General features: G+C 37.2%; 2 protein-coding genes across 9 annotated transcripts in view; one reads left to right on the top strand and one right to left on the bottom strand.

Annotated features, from left to right (window-relative positions):
* Schip1 (Schwannomin interacting protein 1) overlaps positions 1 to 18,919 on the top strand; it is a 19,687-nt gene extending 768 nt beyond the window's left edge. The window contains exons 1-12 of one of the 3 annotated variants that reach the window (XM_083035507.1): positions 2,407 to 2,736; positions 3,029 to 3,103; positions 4,084 to 4,337; positions 4,796 to 4,882; positions 6,308 to 6,651; positions 7,302 to 7,664; positions 8,024 to 8,567; positions 9,475 to 9,572; positions 14,973 to 15,084; positions 15,467 to 15,822; positions 15,995 to 16,206; positions 16,452 to 18,919. In XM_083035507.1, the coding sequence (XP_082891633.1) occupies positions 3,042 to 3,103; positions 4,084 to 4,337; positions 4,796 to 4,882; positions 6,308 to 6,651; positions 7,302 to 7,664; positions 8,024 to 8,567; positions 9,475 to 9,572; positions 14,973 to 15,084; positions 15,467 to 15,822; positions 15,995 to 16,206; positions 16,452 to 16,608 (2,589 nt within the window). In that variant the 5' untranslated portion in view covers positions 2,407 to 2,736; positions 3,029 to 3,041 and the 3' untranslated portion in view covers positions 16,609 to 18,919. Of the gene's footprint in view, positions 1 to 2,406; positions 2,737 to 3,028; positions 3,104 to 4,083; positions 4,338 to 4,795; positions 4,883 to 6,307; positions 6,652 to 7,301; positions 7,665 to 8,023; positions 8,568 to 9,474; positions 9,573 to 14,972; positions 15,085 to 15,466; positions 15,823 to 15,994; positions 16,207 to 16,451 lie in introns of those variants that run through there. The other 2 variants (XM_083035499.1, XM_083035516.1) reach the window with 2 other exon arrangements.
* On the bottom strand, positions 18,463 to 27,464 carry Rock2 (Rho-associated, coiled-coil containing protein kinase 2). Of its 6 annotated transcripts, none has more exons than XR_014425101.1 (12): positions 27,284 to 27,464; positions 27,004 to 27,164; positions 26,582 to 26,920; positions 25,128 to 26,264; positions 24,506 to 24,806; positions 24,403 to 24,456; positions 23,726 to 24,141; positions 22,890 to 23,531; positions 22,376 to 22,789; positions 22,071 to 22,287; positions 21,592 to 21,901; positions 18,463 to 21,127 (listed from the first exon to the last, which is right to left on the bottom strand). XR_014425101.1 is itself a non-coding variant. In XM_083035421.1 (12 exons), exons 1-12 carry the CDS (start codon positions 27,462 to 27,464, stop codon positions 21,040 to 21,042), a joined length of 4,173 nt encoding a protein of 1,390 aa, XP_082891547.1. In that variant the 3' UTR covers positions 18,463 to 21,039. The 6 variants fall into 6 exon arrangements, 5 of the variants coding, with proteins under 5 accessions (XP_082891547.1, XP_082891557.1, XP_082891567.1 ...); XM_083035421.1 differs by having other exon boundaries at positions 21,679 to 21,901; XM_083035431.1 differs by having other exon boundaries at positions 21,679 to 21,901; positions 23,726 to 24,132.

Raw genomic sequence — 27,464 nt, 5'->3', positions numbered from 1 at the left:
TATCGATAAAAATAAGATTACATAGATTCATTTTTTATTCAAGTCGCAGACTTATAATAAAATGTACAATTTTAGTTTCATAGCTACTAAAGAGTACAATGAGAATGATCATTTACTATACAAGATTAATCGATGAATAGATTAATGAAAATTTATGTAAATTCGAGTGAACTAATTTTGAAACTGTTGAATTATTGAAACTAAATGTATTGATTTTTAATAACTATTCTAAAAATAATTAAAGAATGGCATTTTCATGATATCTAATGAGTGATATTATTCATCTAACAAAATCTAATGAATTTTTATGAAATATATAATATCTATAAAGTTTCTTATAAAAATATATTAAGATGAGCGAATTGTATCGTTCTATTCTATCGTTTACAGCTCTAACAAATTATTCCACTTGATTCTATATTTGATTTATAAATTTTCTCATTTTTTTATCGTTTCTCTACAATCTCTGTGATTCATATGATTCTCGGCAATATCTACTATAATAACGGTGGACCGAAAATAACTGTACATTTCTTCGCTCGCGTGCGCGTACTCCTCGTGCGAACCGCTTCGCGATCAGCAAGCATGAGGATCTCGAAGCGGGGAACGCGGTGATGCAAGCAGCAAGATGTAACTCTCGTAAACGGCGAGGCTGGCGGCAAATGCGCGTGTATAAAATTCTCAACATGCGTCGGCGACGCTCTTCCAAGTACCAAGACGAGAAGAGCGGCGCCGTGCGACGCGACGAGAGACGGCGAGTCGATCGATCGATGCGTGTGACTCTGCGTAACTACGCCAGTAAAGCATTTCCGACGCCATATCATTGTCAGACTGAGGAGACAGCCTCTAAAGAAATGAAAAGTTGTAAATATATGAATTGAAATCTTTAATTTGGAATTGAGAGATATATTTCTGAAATGCGTTATTCTATTTTTTCTCTTTAAAAGCTAAACATTTTTAGAGTTCAAGTATTTGAAATTTAAGGAAAAAACTTTGCAGGATATAAATTGAAATATAAAAATTAAAATCTTTATTTTTTATTTCGTTTTATTAGAATAAAACAAATTCTGCAATTTATGGAATACATATTTTTATACGCAATAAATTAAAGTTTAAATAGAAAATTAAGTTTTTGAAATGAATTAAATCTTGTTGTTAGAATTATAGAATATATGTGTTCTGAACTTTTTTTATATTGAACAATATTTTACGACAAACCTTTTATAAAATTCGAAATGGATTTTTGACGAATTAATTACTATGTTATTAGAGTTAATACAGATATAATCTTAAAAGGCATAAATGTAAAATGACTAACCATTCGTAAATGCGATCTAATCTAATAGAACTTCATTGTTTATCGGTCAGCCATTTTACATACTATGTATATTTGGCCCGATGCTTTTCGATGATCTAGAATCTAAATATATAATTCAGATTGAAAATGTTAAGTAAAAATGCATTTCGAGATCTATAATTAATGCGTAACTATCATCGCAAATTGCAATATATGTAATTACGTGTTAATTGTAAAAAGATCTTCTCTACATGCAATCGTGATCGATATCAGAAAATTATTTCCTACGATAAAATTATTAATAAGTTATTAACTTTTATAATTAATGTGCAATTATATCGCGATGATAGATCTCTTATATTATTCATTTTTCGAGTAATATATTTATTAATCGAATAAGACTCAAAGTTACATATAATTCTAAATTATATAATAATATATTCTAATTATATTATCGTTTCGTAGTGATCTTTACGGAATAATTATTTCTTTATTGATTGTTAAAATCAGAAATATATATTTCGTTCGATTTCTTGATGATCTAAATCTAAATAAATATAATTTAGATTATGAATGCGCAGTAAAATCGAATCCGAAAATCCCAAGATTGAGTAATAAAAAAATCGCTGTGTTCTAATTATCTATTATTTTTCATATGTAAAAAATCTTAGAAAATTGCAAAAATTCTCTTGGCAAGTCGATAAAATATATTTCTCAATAATTTCGCGTTATATACATATACATGAAAGGACACGCGGAAGAAAAGTGCATATCGTGAAAGAAGATTCGAGGGGTTGAAAAACAAGATGAGGGTGGCTAAGAGGTTGCCTCGAAGCTACTTGAGGGTTGACGCGCACGTGCGAGACGGAGATGACACTACGTAGACGACAGTGCCGGTTCCAGGGGGTAACAAAAAACCAATTGCGTCATTCGCAGTGCAAGTATTTTTTTCATAATTTATATATACATACATATGTATATATATATATATATATATATATATATATATATATAATGTGTGTGTGTAATTTATATTAGAAAATCTTGTTTCCTCTTTAAAATATTTATATTAAATGTCAGAATATTAATTATAATTCTAATAAAAGAATCTAATTTAAGTTAGCTAATATATAAATGCATTCAAATCTTGATATTTTAGTCTTAACATTTTATTTACAAAAAAATTACACAGAGGAAGAACATTCATTAAAATCAACGATAGTGAACGCGAGGGGATGGGATGCGAATTCTTAGGGTGCTCGGGAATGTAAAACCATCCCTGGCGTATTGCGAGGGCGGGGGTGTGTGAACATATAGAGGGATATAGAGAGAGAGAGGGGGGTGGGCCGGAGAGGATGAAACGAGGGTGTCGGTCGCGAGTCGATAAACCGCGGGGCTGAACGCGAGCACCCTTGCGCACGGCTTCAACATGGCGGACGGTGAGTCCCATTCCCTTTTACCCTCGGTAGTCTCGCGAATGCCGGCCGGAGACGGAGAGAGCGTGTCGTGCGATCGATTTGCTCGACTCCGTCGCGACTCGTTCTCGATTGGCAGCTTCTAGACGTTGTTTCGCGATCGGAACTCCTCGCGAAGAAGAGATCTCGTTTCCGCGCGCTCTCTCCCTCTCCTCCTCGGGAGAGAGAAAATTAGTGCTAGTGGTGCACGCAAGATTCCTTTCCCCTCGGAAAATTAAACGGTGAATTAAGCTGGCCGTTCGTATTCTTTTTTTAGACGAGGAATCGATATGCGGCTCAGAGAATCCGTCTCGGTCTCGGTGCCGTTGCATCCCGGAGGACTGAACAACAAGTAAGTATTTTGATGAGATGATATCCTCGGCGAGCTCACGAAAGGGGGTTAATTGATGGCCGGGCGATCACGTGCGGAGATAATAATCCCTTAATCGAAATCCTGAAAACGGACGTGGAACGTGCCGGTGCGTTTGCGAAAAGTTGCCTCACCGTTCCGTTTTCCATATTACGTAATGTGGTTTAAGTCCTAATTTTAATGCTCATTATGTGATTTTTAATCGTTATCACATCACACAATCCTTATCTCAATACATTTTATTTTTATGAAATTTGTATTCTTTACAATAATTATTGTACTTTGATCAGCACACCTTGAATACTCCATTAATTTAATCTTCTTTTCAACTCTAAAAAAAAACTTGTAAATTAAACATGATTTTATATGTCTTCTTGCTGAATTCTGAGAAAAATTGCAATTATTGCAATTTTCTTTGACGATAAAAAATTACTTAATCAAAAGTGCAATATCACTTTCAAAAATGACTAATTTTGAGTAAATCATTAAGAAATTACACAGTGATTAATGATTTTAATAGGACAAAGTAAAAAAATGATCTACTAACAATCTCGGTTAATTTTATTACTATATGTTATTAAGCATATTATTTTATTTTAGCTATTTTATTTATTAATAATATCCTCATTTATATCGAGCACGTATTTATTTCTCTTTGCCTCTTTAAAAAAAAAAGCAATATTTTGATCTCCACGTCCTGCAATATACAAGTGACATAACGGTTGTATCGCGTACAGATTGCATATCAATTACTTTAATATTTATCCAACTGCGACAAAGTTGCCTGATCAGTTCCTAGTTATAAGTCGGCGCTAAATATAAATGCCTGAATGTCCGCGTCGGCCTCGTAGGCGTGTTGCCGCCTATATCGCCTCGGCGAGCATCGACGAACCCAAGTGTTATACCTAACGGCAACGGTAGTATCGATCCACCTGGACTCATTTCTCGGTCTCGCTCCGCAGCCAGCTCCGCAGGCACGAGTCGATCGGTGCCGGTGAGATCGGCGGCGATCGCAACGAGAACGCGACCCGGGAGCCGGTCGACGACGAGTCGGCGGACTTTCGGCTGGCCGAAGACACCACCACGTGGTCCTCCTTGGCGATCGCGCGCGACAACGTCCAGCAAAGCAATCCGCAGCCCACCAACGTCAACAATAATCTCACCGAGCCGAAAATACAGAGGAACAGCTCCGTCGAGAGCCTCGTCGACTACGAGGGTGAGTGTCGTTTCATAATAAACGATATATCGAGCCAAAATAAAAAAAAAAAAAGCTAATTGTCCTCCGGATGTTTCTCTTGTGCTTTATAAAAATATTTAAAGAATTCTTTTTTTTTATGAGATAGTAGAATATTGACTTATTATGTTTTTTATAGTTATTTTTATCTTACGCTGTCAATGAGATATTATTTTTAATTATATTTTGTGTTAATATTTATGCCACTTATATTTTTGCTTCAATTATTGATTTAAGCATGAAGCAATTTTAATAATGGATACAGATATTGTTGACTCTTATAACGTACCTGATACAGTTGATCATGCAATTTAATCATATTAGAGAGATGTGAAAAATCTCTGAAATAAATTCAGAGAAAGAGAATCGATAAAGTATAAAGAGGATCTGGAAAGACGAAAAAAAAAAATAATGTATAAGTAAGAGATCTGTATTGTTAGGCACGATCGAAGAGCAATCCGCCAATGTAAACAACAATCTGACCGAGTCGAGGAGCAGCTCCATCGAGAGCCTCGCCGATTACGAAGGTGAGCTCCTTCGTTCTGAATTATTCCCCTCTATGATTTAATCGTCTTGAAAAGATACATTTATGTATGTGCAACAGTTTCCCTTACAATACGATTAAATCACATATAACCCGAAAAGCTACGTATAATGAGAAAAGAGATTGATAAAATGCAATGAAAAATCCAGAAAGGCGAAATGATGAAATATGTAAATGTATAAATGTTTGAATACATTTAAAGTCATTCGAGAAATATCGGAATAATAAATGGATGTACATCTGAATCGCTAGATCCATTAATATAGATCTTCCCGTCCGTTGAACAATGGATTGACCCACTTTTCAGTCATGCTTGTTTTAAGTACCATGCTATACCGATGTCCGAGATTTTATTGAAAAGCAATGGCGTTTGAAGGTTCCGTTGCAAGAGCACACGAAGCGAACTTCGATATTTTCCACTGAATGCCATTAATAACGCGCGCGTGCATCCTTGACATTAACCATCATCCGTAAAGAACAGGGATTTTTAGTTCTTTAGTTTTAACCAGTTATTCGCAGTTAGGTTGATAATTAGCTTACGTAATAATTAGTGTGAGGCACGTAATGATTATTACATCGCTTCTCGAAAACTTAAAATAAATAGTTAATTATAATTTCAAAAATTACCCATGAGAGCAGAATATGAAATCAATCATGATCTGACAAAAATTGTATCTATAAAAATTTGTATAATTAATGTGACGTATGAAATTAATATTCTACAATGTCAAGGATGCATAAAAATCTAATTTAAAGAGTTTGAATTTAAAATATATGTCCCCCCCAAAAAAAATAATTTATAGAATTTATTATTCATCTATCTGCACAGAAGAAATTTATATAAAACCAAAAACATTCTCTAATTAATCTATAATAATATTCAAACAGCACTGCAGCCTCAGATAATAATCTGTCCTATAAAACCAAAGATCCATAAGCAAAGGTCTGCAAAGCCAAGAATCTATGCAGAGAGAGCCGAGTCTTTATGCAAGTAATCATGTATAAAGTCAAAGATCTTCTAGATTTTATATAAAATGCGGGATTAATCATGATATTGCTGATCTGCTCAATGATAATTAATCAATTATGCCTATCTAGCAGTTCTCTTTAGGACACCGAGAATTTTCCAAGATCAAAAACTGGCAAAAACATATCAGAAGACACATTCTTTTAATCAATTAATTAATCTATAATTTATAAAACAAATTATTCATACTATACAATAATGAGTTGTATGTGCGTACCAGGTCATTGAGGCTCTCGCGAGTGGGTTGCGTGAAACCATCGTGAACGCTTTTTACGAGCGCACGAGTCAGTCTGATCATGATGATGAGTCACTAGTATCTAATGCGGCGACGTTCAATTATCCGACCAATATTGAGACAAGCGCGACTGCGAAATGTTTCAGGACGTAACTCTTCGCACGAGAACTCGTCGCGCGAACTGACACCGTCCGAGTGGTCCGACTGGTCGGACGAAGGGAATCTACCTGCTGGCTGCCGCGGCATCGTCAACCCCAACTACCCCGGTTTTCAGCATCTGGCGCCTTCCCTGCTATCGGATACCGATCTGACCGAGGACGAGCACGACAGCTGCTCCGACTATCCGCCTCTCTACAGTGTCCATCATCGCGACATAGCCCCGGAGAACGGCAACGAGTACAATAACAACGTCGACGATAGCATCAATCATCTCTGCGGCCAGCGCAACGACCGCAAGATCTTTTACGAGAAGCCCAAGTTCAATATACAGGTAATTTGGAATGAATTATATCTGTAACTCGGAATTAAGTTTTAATGTCATTAGAGAACCTGTAGACGAAAGTATTATAAATTCGAAAGTCTGTAGATATGAGAGATGACTATTACTTAACGATGTGTCATGTGTTTACATTGTCATAAAGTTTAATTTCATGTCAAAATTCTCAATATTTTTATATAAAAATCCTTCTTCTGTAAAAAAAAAAAAAGTAATATAATATTCCAAAAATATTAAGTTTTAAAAAATATTTTTTGTCAGTTCATATTGTTATTAGTAATTCAATAATATGTTTGATATTTTCTTTCGTCTTCCAAGTACTTTAATATTAAATATTTTAAAACTCTGAAGAAAATGTACGTATGTATATAATCGACTTAACTTTACTCATCAAGTTAAGGCTGTTTGATCCCGCTGCATCGGCATTGACCGTCAGCAAAGGGATTGAATCATTTCGGTATGTGCAATTCTTGTCACGAAATTCCCGCGAACTCGTTCTATGAGTAAGTCAAACTTGTCACTGACAAAACCGGACGAGAGCAGCCGGTGCGAGTTATCAACGCGTAAAAATAATCGGGTACACTCCTACGAGCGTGTTCTCGCGTGACATCATCCTCGCCACTCTCGTCTCTCTCGCGTTCCAGACTGTGACCTCTTTGTACGAAGCGGTGGTGCCGCCTTCGGAAAAGTGCATCAACTACGTGAAGAGCGTGGAGGTCTCTAGGTCCGAGAAGAAGGCACTGTCGCCGGAACCGGAGGAAGTCGTCAACGGCATCGTCGAGGCGGAGACCCACCTCACGCTCCTGGACGAGCGGGAGGAGGGTCTGGCCGACCAGGTCAACGAGCGCACTCCCGAACTATCGCGGGCGATCCTCGAGAACAAGCGTGAGAGGGAGATACCCGTCGAGGTCGAGCTGGTGGAACTGACCACAAGTGTGAATGAGAGTCTGCAGTTTCCCGAAATCGAGGAAATCCTGGATTCCGGGAAGACCAGCGAGATTAGCGAGGTGAGCTCAAATTAACGATCCTCTGTGATGACGATTTGTCAACTTTAAGATGAGTCTTGTAACATGGCAATTAAGAATTTGCAACAAAAGCAAAATACCCGAAGAGAGACAATTATCCGAGACAAGTCTGATTCCTAAGTCTATGCTAATTATATTGTTCATCTATACAATTAACACTTAATTATCGTAAAATATTCACACAATATCTCTGCGCAAGATTCCTGTAACATTGTTATACAATTAATTTGCATGACAATCACGTCATCCCGAGTAATCCTACTTCCTATCACCGGGTGTTTCGCGCCCGTCTAACTTCTATGCACGGCCGACTAAATACGAAAACGATCTCGGAGACGCAGACAGAGGACGTCACGGTGGAGCACATCGACCTGATACGCGAGGCAAAGGAGTTGCCTCACTTAGACCGATCCAAAATAGGCAACCGTCAACCGGTGACGACGACGTCGGCGGGCGGCTCGGCCGACGACGACGAGTCGGAAAGCAACAGCGATTACTCCGAGGGCTTCGCCGAGGAGCGACCGACCTATACAAAGCTGGAGGAGATCGATCTATTGTCGAGCATCGGCCGCGACATCGGCGTCGACTTCGAAAAGTACGCCCAGCCGGTGCCAGACGTAGTCGCGATGGAGTCGATCGAGAGCATACGTGGTCGCGATCAGTCGCGATCCACCTCGGTCATCAAGGATCGTATAGAGGATACCAACAAGCTGCTGGATCGCGACCTCCCGGAGGCGTCCAGCGCGGACGCCCGGAAGAAGGAGAAGATGGCCAAGAATCAGGCCAAGCGCCGTCAACAGCAGCAGCAACAGCAACAACAATCGCGAAACTCTAATTCTCAGAGACGTTCCGATAAACGCAGGACCGACATCGATAATGGATCAGGTGAATATACATTCGATACATGACATTTTATTATCTCTTCTGCGATTTCTTTGATTTTTAATTTTATTTTTATAACTAATGTGTTGTTATTTCTTTTTACCAATATTATTTTTTCACGGACTAGTGCTCTCTCTGCTTTAATTGCTGATTTTTTATTTATTATAATACTAATAATATTTATTAAATATTAAGTCTTATTTTTTTTCCAAAATATATATTCACGTTTCTGAATCTATCAAAAACGTGAATATATTATATATTTTCTAGAGTGTTCTCTCTCTCTCCATGAATATATTTTTTTGTACGTTATGTATACTCCTTCTAACGAATGTACGCAATGTACTTTACGGCACGTTTTACGGTAATTAACTACAATGTTGTTCACTTAATTGGAAAAATAATTACTATTGCATTATCGACGTATCCAATAAATTCTTACGCACAGTTATGCAAGTGCTTTGAAAAGGCTATTTACTTAATAAGTACTTTTTTTGATGCCACAAGTTGATGGTTTTTAATATTAAAAATATCTCGACAATGTTCAATCTCAAAATAAGCACTAAAATAAAATTGTCTTGAATTTAGCGTGATAAAATTTTCTTATCAATTCACATATTTAGATTTTTCTAAATTAAAAGGTTTTATCAAATTAATATCAAATCGCGAAGAAATATGACGATGAAAATTGTTAGATTTAAAGCGTATTATGGTTGCTATATATATATATTTTTTTAAAAAATGTATTGGTTGAACGAGATAAATCGTAAATTTTAAACTGACCACTCGAGATTACGCGTGCACACGATGCTCCGACACTCCTTGGTTTCCGTTCGGCTGTTTCGGTCTGTCATGTGCCTTCCTCTCGCCGCAAAAGGTGCTCACGTTTAGTGCTCACGCACTGTTACAGGCGGCTTCGATGTTTACAACATCGAGACGGCGATGCCAAAGATCGACCTGGACGCGATCGAGTCGCATCTCAGAGCTGCTCGCGAGGAGGAACGTCGGGTGAGTAATTAACAATTCTCCTTGTGCAAATAATAAATGTCATTCATAAAGGATAGTTTAGGAACTAAATCTTAATCTGATTGGAGAACGCGAGCGCGACTCTGTGTATATGTTGGCCTAAGTGTACTAATTCATTCATTTCATATATAATTCCATACGCGATTCCATCGATTTCCAATGTCTCTTCTTTCTCTTTTTCTTATACAGAAATATAAATCAATTCAAGTTCTCGGGTCAATGAAAGTCTTCGATTCATTCACACATATTCTACTTAACGTATTCCGACATTCTATCTTATCTATACAGTTACTGCTCATCCTTGAATATGTTTGGCAAACAGCAAAGCACTAATAATTCTACATGTCTAAAGTTTTGCGTCTGAAATTGAATGTATTTTGCGGGGGCATCTATATAGTGGGCGGATGATGCGATATGTAGGTCTTTGATACGAGAACAGACGTGTAACGAGATATACAAAGTAACATCTCGAGCTTTAAATATTTTAAAGATTTTAATTTTAATTTTAATGACATTCCTCCCCTAGCTCACAATCTACGAAAATTCATCTTTCTATTTATGAAAATTTTTCTAATTTATCGAAATTATGAAGAAAAAGAACTTATTAAGTATGGAGAGGAACGATTAAAAATAAAGAAGAGACTCCCTGATTATTAATATCGACAGGCGTATAAACGTTTATATCGCGCGATTGATAAACTCTGACACGTTCGATGATTTCAAGTGACGAAGTGCATGAAAGCACACGATGAAATATAAATAACCAAGCTCTGGTCTGCATTCGGATATATTATCTTTTCAATGCCTATTTGCGAAGGAAAATATGTGCTTTCTCTATATGTTTTTTTTAACTTGTATTACTATTTTTTTGATACAACAAATTTCGATCCTTGCTCGCTTAAATCGAGAGGCTCGTGCACCGAATGCTGAACCGCGCGTAGGTCAGAAGTAACGCATGATCGGTCAACCGAAACGCTTTACGCACGACCCCGAAGATGATTTAACGATCTTTTGTTGCAACGACGTAACGCAGCCGATGCAGCTGCAGCTTGCATAGCGCATTAAAAATACTATATATATAGTTGGATAAGATGGAAAAAAGTGTCCCTCCGAAATGACTTAAAAGTATTTGCGCAATACTTCTAAAAAAGTTTTTAGCGCGGTTCATAATCCCTCACCCTTTCCCTCTTCTACAAAAGAAACAAAAACCTATTTTTTAAATTTAATTTTTTTACGTGTTTATATGCTTATGAATTCTTGATATAAAAAATGTTAACAAGAAAGAATGTTTCTTCTTTACAAGAAATTTTTTTTTAATTGTTTTACTGCCACATTTGATATAGATACAGATATATTACAAATTTAAATGTGGCACATAAAACAATCCAAAATAATATTTTGTAAAGAAGAAACATTCTGTCTTATTAACATATATTTTATATCAAGAATTCATAAGAATAAACACGGAAAAAAATTAAATTTAAAAAACATTTTTTTGCTATGTAGGAGAGGGAGGGGATGGGGAGTTTTAAACCGCGCTAAAAAACTATTTTAATTTACAAGTATTATGCAAATAATTAAGTTGTTTCGCGCGGGGGCACTTTTTTTTAATCATCTTATCCGGCCTATAGCCTTTAAAGCGTCTCTCTGCGTGCAACAGATCACTCTCTAGACTTTCCAGCATACAATAAAACATAATATGATTGTGCAAATTGAATGTATAACTTTCTATTTTGTATGTCTCTAATTATCCAGCGAAATACAACAGTTGCACAATTATTTACGCTGTTTCTGTGAGAAGGAGAATATGTATGAGAACTCACAGCAGATTGGAACGAGATAAAAATGTTTTCATAAAATATCTAGAAACTGATTTATACACGTTACTTTCTCACGGATCAATATTTAAATGAAATCCCTATTTGTAAACAGTATCTTTTTATATAGTCGTATCTTTAGTCCTTAATATTTCTCTATGTAAAAAAAAAAAAACAATATGTTCGATTTGGGGGGACACTTTATGTTTTGCATACTTTTACTGTAAAATACAGCCTCACTCTTCTGTAGCATCGCGTAATATATAACTTTTCAAAAAAATGCTCTTAGTTTCGTATCATAGCGTCAGTTCACACTTTGTCAAGTTATCAGATTACAAAGTTATCGAGTTACCAAGCATACTAACTTTAATGCTATGAATGACAACGACATACAATGCATAATATTACACAATGTTACACAAATATCGAAATACGATGCAAAACCGAGATAACGAGACACATATCGCATATATCAACTTCCTCGCGTCTAGAAATTTTACTTCCGAGTGAGATCTCCATCGAACACGAGACTATACAAGAATCTGTATCTCGCTATCAGATCATTCATTCCTGGCGAGCTATTGTGAACTATCCATCGAGCGCAGCATCGGATGCGATTCTACACCCATTTTCCGCAAAGAGATGAAGCGAATTGCACGAACGCGAACTCGGAAACGTGGCCGATTCAACATACATGCACCAACACATTCCTATCCGGCACTTTCACCGAGGGTCTCTGTGCGAAGCCTTTTCCTAGGTGCTAGGCCTCGGCAGACACAGGGCCACCTCCACGACCGCAACCACCACTACCTAGCCATCACCATTGAGCACCTCCTTTGCGACCAGCAAACCTTAACGAAGGATTTCGCTCGACTCGCTTTGCAGTCTCGTGCAGTCTTCGTCTCGCGCGCGCAAGCAAGCAAAAGTCGTCTCGTGACTCGTCTTCGGGGTCAGCTACAACAACCTTGGTTGACCAAGTTCGATCGACGACTCCCTTTCTAGATCACGGACCTATGCGCGATTGTGAGAAAGCAATTTCAGAAAGTTGAAAGGACAAAATAGTATAAGACGTTTGAAGGAAAAAATCTAGAAGAGTCTGAACTTTCTGCAGATAAGATTGCTTGAGGAAGAATTTTCTTCTTCCATAGCATTCTTACGATAGAAACGACGAGGTGGTGCGCGATCATGGGCAGCAGCAACAAATCGCGCAAACATTACAAGAAGGACTCAAGATTCGTCGCGGATCTCTACACGTTCACTTACGACAACGATCTCGATTTTGTAAGGGAAACGCGTATCGCGAAGGACGACAGTGTATCCATCCGCAATGTAACTTAGACACAAAGGGATACAAGTGCACCAAATCCACGAATTTACTCTGTAGCATTTCTGTTTTTTCGAATCTTGTTTGTGATAATATTCCTCAAGCGGAAGGAAAAAACTAAGTTACATCGTCATTTCATCTCGATTCATATAATTTCGTTCTTTAATTTTTAATTGAATTTTTTTATCTAATAAATACAAAAATAAAAAATAGCGCGAAACCAAAGATAAATTGCATTTTATTGAATGAAGTAATAATATTAACTCTAACTAAGAGAGGAAATGATTCCGCTGATAATTCTTCAGAAAAATGTTATGATAGTCGAGGACACATTAAAATTTACTTAAATAATTTACGGATTTAATTGTCTCAAAATTCAAAATGATCCGGAGCAATAATACTTTGCTATCGAAATATTATTTCATCGACATTCTGAGTCATTCAACTATTTTATATTTCACTGGCAACATTACCACATTTTTTTTGTACTTGTCATTAGCAGCGAATGATTGCAGCATACTTAATTTCGATACTCTAAAAAGCGGAAATCACATAGATTCTAACGCAAGATATGTTGATTCAAATGGTTCTATGAGTCAGAATAAGTGTGGAAACAAATTTAAAAAATTAATTAACGTTTAAAAAAATTTTAACATTTTCAATTCAAACGGATGTGACAGAAATCAAACAGGTGTGATAGAAAAGATGTCAAAATTGCAGATGTATAAAAAAACGTCATTACTCTTCATCGATCTCGCGTGTTTCGTTTGCACGTGACCGATGCACGTGGAGAACGAAACAAACAGTTGCATTATTACATCTGGCTTGGACGTGCTAGATTTAATAATTCACCTGAATCAGATCTCTGCTCGTGTTGTCGTTCCGACAGGAAGGTCGACGAACTACAACGATTCGGTACGGTTCCGGACCGACGCAGGCGTGAAAGTGGGTCACGGAAATCGCGGTGTTAATGAACAAACACAGATTTTTAGCGTGGAAACAAGTTCGATTCCCTGTCGCAATCGCAATTGCCTTGCTCTATTTGTCCAACAAACTGTAATTAAACTCAAGCAAGAGAGAATGCTGAGCGTCTTTACACTCTGCACACCGAGTTGCGAAATGTCTATACTCGAAGTTGCATCCTTATTAATATAAAACGTAGATATATAATTTAGATTGAACTAATTAAGATATATAATTTAGATTCTTCTCACAAGCAACTCTAAAGTCAATACTATAAATTTTTTTTGTTATCGTTTCGCGATTTTTAAAAGGTATTAAGAAATTTAAAAGTTATTGTCTTTGACTATCATAACATGCGTTAGATAATATGCATCGAATCTGTAAAAATCTGTCGTCCTTCGCAAGTGGACAAAATAATGTCGTTATTGTCTCATCGCGTATATTAATGTTGTAAAAGTGAAAAGTGTTAATTTGTGTGGCATCAGGATGATGATAAAGAAACTACCGCGGAAACGGATAAACCTCCGGAATCGACTGTAGCAATCGAACAATCGAAAGAAACAAAGGAGAGCGAAAGGGAAGATGTGATTGCACGATTCGACAGAGTTGTACGTGGCGAATTTGATGATAATCTGCAGGTGCGCGAATTGATTTGTAAAAATTTCCCGAGAGCACAGCAATGATATATATTTGATATCGAGAAATATTAAAGCTTATGATACTATTATTTATTCATGACAACGTTAATTATTTGTGACATGTATAGGATTAGATTCTTTCTCTTCTGAATCTTTAGGTGCTTTGTATGTTCGACTTTAGATTCAGTGCACGTTTTATATTTAAATTATAATAGAGATCATTCTTTGTATTCGAATATTATAATTATCTCCTACACTGAGAAAAAAAAGTTGTTAATTTGAATAAATCGTTCAACTAATTATTATTTTGTTACTTGAACATATATAAGTATTTAAGTCAAAACACATTATATTAGATTTAAGATGTATTTAATTTAAATACTTTTATATGTTCAATTAACAAAATAGTAATTAGTTGAACGATTTAGTCAAGTTAATAATTTTTTTTCTCAGTGTACATTTTTTCTTCAAGAATTGTTTAACTCTTTATACGCTGTACTAGTCGACATATGATATATATTCATATGTGTAAATAAAGTAAAATTCAAAGTGAAATTTAGCGATTATCACGGTTCATGATTTCATTTCTGTATACAAGATGTAAGGCTAATTTACTATTTGTTCTTTCTTATGTTTGCAGCGACGGAACGATCGCGAGGAAATCAGAAGGAGACTCGCGATGGGGCCTGATGCCGAAGATATGCGCGCCGAACGTGGACGAAAGCCAAGTCTTCAGTCGCGTCTTCAGAGTGGTTCGTATAGCTCCGAATTTTATTCCCCCCTCCCTCTTACGATGGTTTTAAATAATAATTAAGCGAATGAATGCACAATTATGCAAGTGTAAATGATTAACTTCCAAAGAAAGATAGTCTATCGCGCGAATCATTAATAGATCATATACGGGAATATTACTTTTATCATATTCATTTCATGTTCATTTCTGCTGACGCATGGCTCATATATATTTCGTATTTCTTATTAAAATAATCTTATTAAAAAAATAATTTCTTATTAAACTGATAATGATCTTTCAATCAAATATAATCGCTAAATAACTTGAATGATTTTGCATATTCCCGTGCAATTAAAATACTAAAGGACGAATCATGAGGATCATGCATTTATTTTGCGCAGGAATGAACCTCCAGATCTGCTTCATGAACGAGACATCGTCGGACACCGAGTCCCCGGGCTCGGAAAACGACACGTCTCCAGGATCAACACCCACGTCTCTCGGTTCGAAGCAGTTCGGCAGTTCGAAGCAGCCGACGAGGCCGCAGGTGTTGAGTCTTCCGTCTCTGAGACTCGACGCAAATTCTACACCACCGGTTGACGAGGCGGACTTTTTCGCGCGGCAAGCTAGATTACAGACCGAAGCGCGAATGGCCCTGGCGCAGGCCAAGGAGATGGCTCACATGCAGATGGAAGTGGAAAGGCAGAGGCTGAAGCAGAGCCCCATCACCGAGATGGTGCGATGCAGTTTGGAAAAAGTTAGTATTAAGAGTAGGCTCTAATTACTAATTGTCTAAATAACGAATAGAATTTCATTTGCGAAAAAATCATATAAATATATATTCGAGAGTTAAATCTGCTTACTTTTAAATTGCTCGTTATGTCGTTTAAATTACATTTAATTAACTCTTGGACCTTGTATTTTTCTAGGTCGGTGTTCAATTGGGAGAAGATAGACGCAGGTTGTCCCGAGTTCTTCTCACGGAATTAAACGTCGCGCAATTGCAAGTAGTGGCGAACGATTTACACGCGAGAATTGCCGCCCTGAACGAAGCGCTCGTTGAAGGACTTTTGAGGAGAGACGATTTGCACATGGAGCAAGATTCGATGCTCGTCGACGTGGAGGATCTCACTCGATACTTGTGAGTGTTTGTAAAATATTTATAATTCAAGAATCTACATCACATTTAATTACAAAAACGAAATATTGAGTTCACTAATCTATTTGTTTTAATTTTTCTTCGATTTTTTACCGAAATTACATATTTAGCAAAAAGTATCCGCAATGAAATTGATTTAAAAAATTATTGATATATTGATTTTAAAAATATGACAACTGCAAAACAAAGTATTAAAATAATAAATTTGTTTGTGCCAAAAAACACAGAGGTGCCAAGCAAGAATCAATGAAGAAGAAAACGCAAAGCATGCAGCAGGCGGCAAATCGAAACCATCAACAGTCCTCTCCAACTCCAACGAAATTGTCAATGAAACCAAAGTTAACGCATTTGAATCGCGGTCTAGTTGCTCTTGTAAGAAAATAATCTTTCGCTACGAGACTACGCAGTCTCGTCGGAAATTAAACTCCGAACGGAGCGAAACATCACGAACAACTTTGGAGACGCGAAGAAAGGAAAAGAGAAAGCAAAAGAACCTTTTTCAGAAGATGAAAGAAAGAATTGAAACTTTCTTCGCGACAGACGAGAAAAAAACAGATCTCCGTTGAAAAAAGGAAATGGAAAGCTTCTTCGAAAAAATTTAAAACAAAATCTTTTTTTTAAGAAGCGGAAAACTCTTCTTTGAAAAAAAGATTCTCAAGACTTGAAAAATAATTTGCGTTAGAGAACTCTGAAAGACGTTGTGACGATCAACCTTGATATAACAGTGGTTCTCTAATAAAAGGAAAGCATATCTCTTTCCTCTGAATTTTCAAGAGTTTTTATAGCTTCGTCATTAACCACGTGGAAGTAGAGATTTACATATGTACGTATCGCGCGTAAGCGAACGGAGCAACGATCCTTCGTTTATACCCAAGAGATTCTTCGTCTCTATCTCCTGCTCGTCTGTATTCGCTCGGCCCCTAAACTCACATTATGTCCCGCGACATGCATGTGTCTACATCTAATGTATCGATTATTCGCCTTTATAAAATAGCGTATCATTAGCGAAAGCGGATCCCTTCTCTGTTGTACATATAAACGAAGATTTATATCGTATTATTGCAGTATCGAGATTCCATATGATGTTTGAAGAGCGCTTCGTTCCTGTCGTCCATTATAAATCATTCGCGCGTGCGTTGATGTTAATATTTTGTAAAATCGTATCAATTTAATATTGCGTATAGAACAACTTTTTGAATCCATTCCTAGCTTCCGATGATTCCACAATTATTCGGATGTGTATATCCTTGCTTCGGCAGATCTCTAGATCCGCCGATAGAAGCCGTCAGTTATTGATTTTACAAATTCTTCACGTATAAATTCGTCGTTCTATCTGATACTCGAATATACAGGATATTGGTGAGACGATAAACCAGTTTTTATCTATCGCGAGCGACGAAGAAAGTTGATGTTGTACTTTCTGAAATAACGCAACGCGTCTGTAAGGGAAAGTGGGAGGTAGATAGATAGGTAAACCTTCGGTGGGGACGAAAAGTGCAACGACCGTGAAGAATGAAGAACGCGTTACATATCCAATAAATGATCTAGCATGAAAAAAAAAGAGATTAGTTCATATCTAGAACAATTATGAAAAACGTAATCGAATATAGAAATATTTGATCGAATGCGTCGTTCACGGAGAGTTTACTCGTTTTTACGGTATTTTAAGAAAGACAGAGCTTTCTCTCGAATTCGCTATAAAAAATAAAAATTATTCGTTTTCATATGGATTATTCGGTTCTTGCGTCATGTGTTATTTTTGCATGTCGGTCTCACACGATCTCATTCACACACGCAGGATTTTTCAAATGTAGTCGAAATAAATTTCAACGAATTTAAAAGCTATAGTTAACTTCGTTTCTTATTGTTAGATCCCCGGCTCTTATCCCTCTAGTGTGTGTTTTGCGATAGAAATATTATTTATAATACAAAATAGATTTATTTTAAATATAGAATGAATACTCGTATGTGTTAAAACGTTTACGTAAAAATTGTATATATGTAGAAATTTGAAAATAATTTTAATTTTTTAATCACTCTCTCTCTTTCTCTCAGCTTGATTTCTAGATAAGTTCGAAAAAAATACTAAGAGAACTCCTTCATGCATTTTAATGTGTACCACTTATTATCAATTCCAAATAAATATCCAAATAAAATAATCCTTGCGTGTGTTATAGGAAACGAATTTTTTGGGGTATATTTGCTCTTTCGCAAACGAGTAAATTGAGAGCATATCTATTTCTTAATATATTTTTAAAAACTTTTAGATTTAATTAAAATGGGACAGTTTCATCAAAGGGGAAGACGACATAACGAGTATTTTAATTAACGTGTTTAAGACAATTCAGATCTACTCTCGAATAATGTTGCATTATAAATTTATCAATACAGCCATATAAGGGATCTCTTAATTTTACGAGACGAGCTCCACTTCATGCCCACAATTAATCGAGAACGAGGGCAGTTTTTGAGCCACCGATTGTAGCATTATATAAAAAAAAAGAACCGCAATGGAAAAAAAAAATCGCCCCTAATTAATTAACGCGATTATCGCAAATGCAATCGGTGGTCATAAAATGTATCATCAAAGGGAGAGCCGCATATTATCTACAAAATACTTTTAATCGTAATATTAATTAATAATATACAGATTGTAAATAACTAAACAATAATAAAATATGCTGTAACAAGTTCATCCTCTTCTTTCTCTATTTCGCCCTCCATCATTTTCGCACACTCTCATTCTTATTCATTCACTCACTCATTCTCTCTCGCTCTTTCTCATTGTCAATTTTCTCCAAATTTCGCTCTCGTGGAGAACCAAATTAATGAAGAAGGCACGGGGCGCGGAATATCGGATGACGTTTTCTTTCTATTTCAATTTTATCTCTCTCTCTCTCTCTGTCTTTTTCTTCTTCGTACTTTCACAAATTTATTACGACGACGAGAAGCATTGACAGTTTCTTGCTCGCTCTTAACGTTTTATCAAACCAAAAGGATGGATAGAACAGGGGAAAAAGTGGAAAGAGCACCATTTGATGGACGTCTCGCTGAGTTCTTAAAACCAGTTACACCGACAACTTTAGTTAACTAATTCCGGTCAAAGCATTTCTCCTTCCTCCATCTAGAAAGTTCTAGCTATAATCCAAATAAAGAAAAAGAATTTTGCAGTACGTATAACGAACTAATCTTGCTTCCTTTATTGTTTGTCCTGATTATCGATTCCCTGTCTAAATCTAACTATCGTAATTTAATTGACTTTTTAATTAATTTTTTATCTCTTTTATGAGAAAAAAAATGTAAAACTTTTTCTAGATCTCCGAGATAAATTCTTTTATATTGTATCTCTAGAAAAGAGGCAAGGAATCACAATGAAGAGTTTCGTTCAACTCGCTTAATTGCAACTAATATATCTATAAGTTCAGCTCGCTGGGGAAGAAGAATGTTAACCAGAATTAATTTACTGATATCGAGCGAAGCGGTTCTCTTCGTTCCGACGATTCTGTCTCGCGGAGGTATTTTGGAAAGAACACAGGTGGCGATGATGCGTTAATAATATTTAACACGATTCCTAAGATCTTTCTCGTTTTTCTTTCTTTGTTTCTTCCTATCGCTTTCTCCGATGCCGAGAATGGCCAAGCCGTATGGCACCTTGACGAAGCTCCTGAGCTTCTAAATTATGCATGATATTTTTTTTTGTCTCTTTCTCTGTCTCTGTCGGGATACAGCGGACGTCATTAGCTCGTGTATTGTAATAAAAAAACTCTTAAAGTACAATCGTAATCGTTATCTCTACTATACAAGCTGGCACTCATTACTGTGTACTCATATAGCCCTAACATTAGACGCCACATTCTGATCAATTTCACAAATATTGCTTCTTCCTCGCGATGCCCGCCGACATGAACCAACTCACTTGCCGGGATTTCGATAAAAACGTTGATCTCCGAACGCGTGTTCAGTTATTTACACCTTCTTGAAATTAAACTCCGTCGAAAAACACACCTCAACTATCAAACGTGAAATAAATCCTTCCTAATACTCATGTTAAAAGCAAAAAGATCCCCGCGCACATCTACACGTGCTGTTCTCAAAGAACATTCTGTGTATATATAAAATAATTCCAAAATACTATATATACTCTTTTTTCCAAGCTTCCGAAATTTCGGTTTAAAGCATCGAAAAAACGCCTTAAGCTAAAAGTCTCCATCACAATTTATCGTTAATCATTATCAAAGGCAGTAAGAAATGTGCGTATACAAAGTCGAATATAGAGTTTCTAATCCAGAAAAATCACTGCAGAAATTCAATCATTCTCTTCTCGAAAGAACGTTTTACAATCCGCCGCGAATATCACGAACACCGTACGAAAAAGATTATTACTACACGTCGCTCACGATAAAAAGATCCAGCAATTATGAGGAACACACGGCGCGTTTCAAATTAATTCTATTATTGTCCCGGGAAAACACGGCATCCTATCTCTCTCCATCCTTCCTACATCCGTCGTATCCGTTTATCACCCGGTACACATATAGTAACCCTGTTTTCTCCAGCAATATTCGAACTTGAATTTTACTTACCCTTAGCTGCAAATGTCACATTATGATCGCAATCGCTATTTCAATTATTCTCACGTCGATCTAGGAAATTATTGACAGTCTACTTCAGTTGCCAGGTGCGCAGAGAAAATCGCGAGGTTAGTAGGAGTTCTTGATGATCCTCACTGACCTCACATCACCACCATTAACGCGGAAAATGCGGTAGCAGATCGTGAGTGGAATCCTTAATCGCCAATACTAGCTTCTTCCAAGATCACTTGCCCATACTGGCGTTCGCTGGCAATGTCGCGGATCGTTGCTGTACCGATAAGTATGGCTTTAAAGTCGACCTCGTGGATTCTCTGGAAAAAATATATAATATATAAGTCATATAAATCTGTTATTTATATATACATCGTTCGATTTCAAAAACACAAATAAAAAAACATGGCAAAGCTATAAAACGCTTCAAAAGCATAATATAATTCGATAGTATGTATATATATAATATGATATGATTGAAGAAAATGACAAGCTATATATAATATACATATATAACCCTAACCCGTTTCTGCAGGAAGCGCCGAAAGCTAAAATTTCATTGTGCAATATAATATCTACATGTAGACACACTACTCCTAATCGATACATACATGTCTTTTAGCACTTTTCTGATTTCACTTAATTGTTCGATTAGTTTTAATAGCCACTCACAACAATCAACGTCATGCATTGTGCCAATATATGTACAATTATATACAATGTTGGTGGAGAAAGAATGATACAAAAAAAAAAAGAAAAGGAAGAAAAATTAAACGAGTCTAACCTCTCTACACCCACATCATGCGACGTCACAAAATAAGAGAGCTACTTAGTCCCCGCTCACGTCGAGCAGCAGCAACAGCTACGCTACCTTGGCGAAACGCGCTGTCCCGTGCCGTCCGCGTGCGAGTTCGCTTTGTAGCCGCATTTCTGAACGCGCCTGGACAGCCGTGAGACCCAGTACTTCTGGTCCTCGGGATTCGCCGCGAGCAGCAACAACTCGCGAGCGCTGTTCGGATCGTAGTGCAGTTTGCACGGGGCTATGGCATCCTCCTTCTTATCCAAGTGTTCCTTATGAACCTTAATGCGACACCCTGCGTACAATCGACGTTTCGTTTTATATAGACAAAAACGACGTATATAGAAGTTATATGTGAATAATTATAATTATTATATTAATTAAATTATTATAATTATTATAATTAAATTATTAATAAATAAATTAAATAATAATTAAATTATTATAACGGATACAATACGTACTTCGACACTCGAGAGCCGGAGAAGGACGAAACATATGCCAGAGCTGCTTCGAACAGACCTCGCAGGTCGTCGGCATGTGATAAGATATTGACACGAACTCGTGGCCCTTCAGCGACTGAGTGCCGGGTTTATCTGTGAGCTGCGGTAAATCCACTCCGGGCAGTGTATTTCCTTCGTCGCCGGGTCGTCTCGCTTCACCTTCACCGGCATAGAGTAACTGCAAACGAGATGATTAATTAATGCGCGCGGTTCTGACACAAGTATGGCAACAATTCAAAGAATCGAGATTAATGAAGTAGTGTTACCTGAAATATTCTGGGTATATCTTTGGCATTGGCTCGGATAACATCACCCTGAGTAACAGATCTAACGTGGAAGACTTTATTCAAGTCTAATATCAGAACCGGATCGGCGTTCATCTTGTCGTTTTCGCTATTATAGAAAATTATCTTCTTGGACGAAACAACGACGTATTGCTTCTTCCAGCCGTGCCGCTTAATATTCTGCTTGTTTGGCACATTTAACCAACCCTCCAGTCTCATTGTACCGTGCTCGGACAGAACCGAATCCTCAGCGTCGTCGTTCTCGATGGACGAGACACTTGCAGTTTCCGAATTGAGCGACGCGATTTTCATCTGCAGCGTTTCTATTTCCGAGTCCTTCGAATCCAGTTCCATCTGCAGCCTTAGCTTCGCCTGATTCTCTTCTACGAGTTGCGCCTGTGAAAACAAAAAATTATATATATATTTTTTTACGCACTCAAACAATTTTATATCATATTTTAAAGTCTCAATAGAAGTAGATATATATCTCGCTTACTTGCAAATCTTGCAAATCTTTCTGCCATTTAGCTGCCAGTTGTCCGTACTTTTCCCTCTCTTGAGTGAGTTCTTGCTGCAGGCGCCTACAATCTTTCTCCTTCTTTCTCAAATCTGCGGCAGACGCCTTGTTTTTATTCTTTCCGCTCGACGAAAGATCCTTTCGATTCATGATCTCGGCCAGCTTGTTGACTGCCTGCTGCTTCAACAGTTGTTCAGTTTTCAGCTTGCTGCTCAGCTTTTCAATTTCTTCCGCGTTAAACTGCGCTTTGCCAAGTTGCTCTTGCGATTCTTTCAACCGCTTGCTCAAGTCTTCCTTATCCTTCAGAGTCTGATCGACTGATTTCTTGAATTCGCTTTCGTTCTCTTTCAGTCTGTTTATAATTTGTTCCTTTGAACTCAACTCCTGATGATGCTTGGCTAATCCGTCTTTGTATTCCAGCTCCTTCATGGTTCTTTCCTTCTCCAAGTCTGCTACGGTCTCCTCGGCTATGGATCTGGCCAGCGCCTCACTGTCACCGCGCGCCAAAGACAATTGCAACTGATGAACCAAAGAACTGCGTTCTTCCTCCAATTCTTGCTGCAACCTCACTTTATCGTCCAGCTCTTCACGTAATTCTTGCGTCTGTGTTTTGTAAAGAGTCTGAAAAACAAAAGTTATGATTATTTTCCCTGAAAATCTAAATTCGTGATAATTTTTTGTAATACAACTTTGAATTGTTAAATTTCATATTTCTTTTTATATTTAACGTTTTTTATTTTTATTCATTTTTGTTTATTATTCGATAATTACAGATTCGAGATCATATACGTAATCAAACTTTTGTTATTACGTACCGAGAAATAAGCTTCGGCTTCCAATTGCTCCTGCAATTCTTTCGTCTGTAACTGATCGACGTTTCTTTGCGTTTTTAAGTGATGTAACTCCTCTTCTATTTGCCGCTTAGCTTCCCTCAACTGAGCAACCTCTCCGACCAATTGTTGCTCACGAGCGCGAAGTCTTCCCGCTTCGGACGTTTGCTGTCCTAAGTCGGTCTGAAGAACGTTCCTCCTCTGTTGCTCCTGCTCAACTTGGCCCTGCAGCACTTTGCCTTTTTCCACTTCTTGTCTGTGCTCACCTTCTAATTTTTGCAATCGTTGTTGTATCTGTCTATAATCGACAGAGAGCATCGATGTCTGACGTTCTTTTTCCTGCGCAAGTAATTCTGCACGTTGCCTTCCGCTTTTCTCCTCGTTTAATTTTGCTTGTAGAGCTATTTGTAATAAATCAATATACGTAATATAAGTAACAGTATGTAATGCATTTCTTTAAAATTTATAGATAGAGATTAAAATGTGTACGTACACAAATGGATACGCCATTACACAAAAATATGCAGCAATAATGAGAAGACGAATAAAGATTAGCACAAAATGACAAAAATGCAGTTTATGAATACAAAATTAAATAATTTAGATATTCCAGAATATATTTCCAGGATAAAAAAAGTGAATTTGCCAATCACATATATTACCTTCAAAAATTCCATTTTTTTGTCCTGTGTGTTGCGTACGCAAAATAAAATATGCTTTATCAGAAATATGTCTTTATCTTTATATAAAATTTAAAACAAATACCTTTGACAACCTCCAAATTGGCCTCCTCTTTGGAAAGAATGCGCGAACGCTCCGTCTCTTGATGCGCCACAACTTCTTGACTATACCTGGCTTGCGCAGCTTTTAATTCCAGAGTTAAACTAGCAGCTTCCTTTTCTAACGCGGAAATTCTTTCGTTTAGTTGTCTATTATCCAGAGTCGCCTTCTCCTCCTTCTCGCGACTACGTTCCAACTCGAGATGTAAAGCAGAAAGACGTGTCTCCAGTTCGGCCGTCAACAATGACGCTTGCGATCTCGAACTACGTTCCTTGGAAAGTTGGCCCTGTAAAAAAACGGAAAAAAATTTCGTGCATAAAAAAATTATTGCTCTTTATAAATCAATAATTATTCTTTAAATCAGTTTTTATACATTTTTACAATTTTAATTAAATATTTAAATATTAATTAAATATTTAAAATTTGTAAAATTTTAAATATATGAATATTTAATAAAATTTTATCTTTATAAAATAAAAAAATATTAAAATATTTTACAAATAAAAATCTATAAATTTTTTGGAGAATTTATAATTTTCCGAAAATGTATACGCATCTCGCGAAAAACATTTAAAATTGAAAATTAGAAAAAGAAATTAATTTATACCTGGAGAGTGGCAACCTCTTGTTGCAAGTTATCACGCTGTGCTTGCAGCTGAGCCCTGGCAACTTGGAGTTCGTTCGCCATTTGCTCGGCGGCTTGACGCGCCACGGTGATTTCCGTCGCCTGCTTGCGCAACCTCGTCACCGTTTCCGTTTCTCTCTCCAGTTTGCACTGCATCTCTTTCAGCTGCTTCTCCAACGTAGTTACTCGCTCGGACGTCTGCTGCGAGTTGCTGACATCTCGCGCCCGCCTCGTTTGTTCCTCGTCAAACTTCTTCTTCACTTCCACCACCAATGATTCCGCCTTCCGACGAATCTCCGTCTCGTGCTCCACTCTACGTTGCGCCTCCTTGTAATTGTGCCTGAGCAGCGTCAGCTCTTTGTCCGCTCTGCCGACTTCCTCGCGCAGCTCGGCTTCTCGGCGTGTCATTGCTTCCAACTGCATGTTCAACGCCTTCTGTCTCGACTCCATCGTCTCTACTTGCCGTCTCTCCCGATCCAGCAAGTTTTCCAGCTGCGAGATCTTCACATCGTCAGTGGTACCATTATTAACATGATTCTCCAATCCGTCTACGGATTCCTTAGAGCCGTAAGAAAACATTAGCTGGTAATCGCCCGAGTAAGTGAATCCAATGAAAGGCAGATGATTTCCGGAAAAAGCTTTAGGTACTGGAAAACTCTCCTCCGGTCCGTCCTCTTTGTCGACATCATCGAAATTGCTGGTGTCGTCATCCCCAGAAAGTTCGGGCACCACCGGCGGCACGCATTCCCTTAAATTATCGAAAGTCCACTGATCGTTCTTGAAGAATGGATGGCTTTTAATTTCGTCGACACCGTTACGACCCAGGCGTTTCGTTCTGTCGGTGAGGAAGCCGCATATCAAGTTCTTCGCCGAGTGAGAAATCTCTACATTTTGAGGAAAATATAGCGAGTTTCTGTGATCCATGATCTTCGAATACGTGCCGACTAAAGAGTCGGCGAAAAACGGTGTATCGCCAAACAACATCTCGAACAGGAAGACACCTACGGACCACCAGTCGCATTCGCGACCGTACACTCCTTCCCCGCCTTGCGATTGCAGAACTTCCGGGGATATGTAATCGGGTGTACCAACCGCGGTATCGGATCGTACTAAACCGTCCTGCAAAGCAAACAAAATGATTAAAATTAAAACTTTAATTAGAAAAAAAAAACGAGAAAAAACTTATATAACTTATTTTTCGCAATATTCTAAGATTACCATCTTTTCACATTTTGAATTTAAAAGTATTCATTTCTTTAAAATAATTCATGATTCAAAAATTTGTCTTAATATTAAAATATCTTTACAAAATATTTTATATTAAGAGTATTTAAATATAAACTTAATTAATTTAAAATTAAAAACTATAAATGTTAAATCAAATATAAAAATATTTAAAAAAAGAAAATATAAAAATAATAAAAGACTAAACTTACAGCGTCCATCCTCATACACGTGCCAAAGTCTGCAAGTTTCAGATGACCATGTTTGTCGAGCAACATATTGTCCGGCTTTACATCTCTGTGAACGAAACCCATATGGTGTATCGCATCTAATGCAAGCACCACTTCGGCACAGTAAAATTTTGCCCATTTCTCTGGCACTTCGTAATTAGACATCAGATTCACTAAATCTCCTCCCGGCATATAATCCATAACCATATATAAATACTTTTGATCTTGGAATGCAAAGTGGAGCTGGACTATCCACGGAGAATTCGCGTGAGCCATTATGTCTCTTTCTTCCCAAAAAAATGCGGAATCCGATCTTTTAATCTAAAGAGATAAAAGCGATTAAAGAACAGCATAGACAAAATTTTATTATACATGCACAAAACTGAATGAATAAAGAATCTCACCATTTCGAATTTACTAAGTAATTTCATAGCGTAAACTTTTTGTGTAGATCTGTGTCTAACCAACTGCACCTCTCCAAATGCACCACGGCCGATTACTTTTATCAAAGTAAAATCATCCGTACGCATTCGCATTTTATAAATCTCTTGTGCTACCGAGTCATCTGCAAAAATACAAATAAATATTCTCAATCTTTTGATGTGTAATGCACTTATTTGCTTAAAATTAAGAAAGATTATTGAATATTACATTTGTTTTTAAGCATTAAAAAACAATACTCACATCTATTCATATAGGCTTCTATATTTTTCATACGTTTCACACTCGCATGATCACAATCTAATACTAGGGCCTGAACTGTATCCAATAAGCAATCGATATTTGTGACACTTCTTGGATCCTTTATCCTCTCCTCCAAAGACCGTAGGCGTCTCCGCCTATCCTCATCGCACACTGCATCCAT

Source organism: Prenolepis imparis, unplaced genomic scaffold, assembly GCF_030444845.1.
Source record: "Prenolepis imparis isolate NDT839.2.m4 unplaced genomic scaffold, iyPreImpa1.0 SCAF_1, whole genome shotgun sequence".
NCBI classification, from domain to species: Eukaryota; Metazoa; Arthropoda; class Insecta; order Hymenoptera; family Formicidae; genus Prenolepis; species Prenolepis imparis.
The sequence above is the reverse complement of the archived record's forward strand: the minus strand, read 5'-3'. Positions and strand labels throughout refer to the sequence as shown.

Coding starts and splice junctions, on each gene's coding strand:
- Rock2 (XM_083035421.1), bottom strand. CDS start 27,464: ATGGATGCAGTGTGCGATGAGGATAGGCGGAGACGCCTACGGTCTTTG. Junction 24,807..25,127: donor AAGAGGTTGCCACTCTCCAG/GTATAAATTAAT, acceptor GTTTTTTTACAG/GGCCAACTTTCCAAGGAACG. Junction 24,457..24,505: donor CAATTTGGAGGTTGTCAAAG/GTATTTGTTTTA, acceptor TTTCTGATAAAG/CATATTTTATTTTGCGTACG.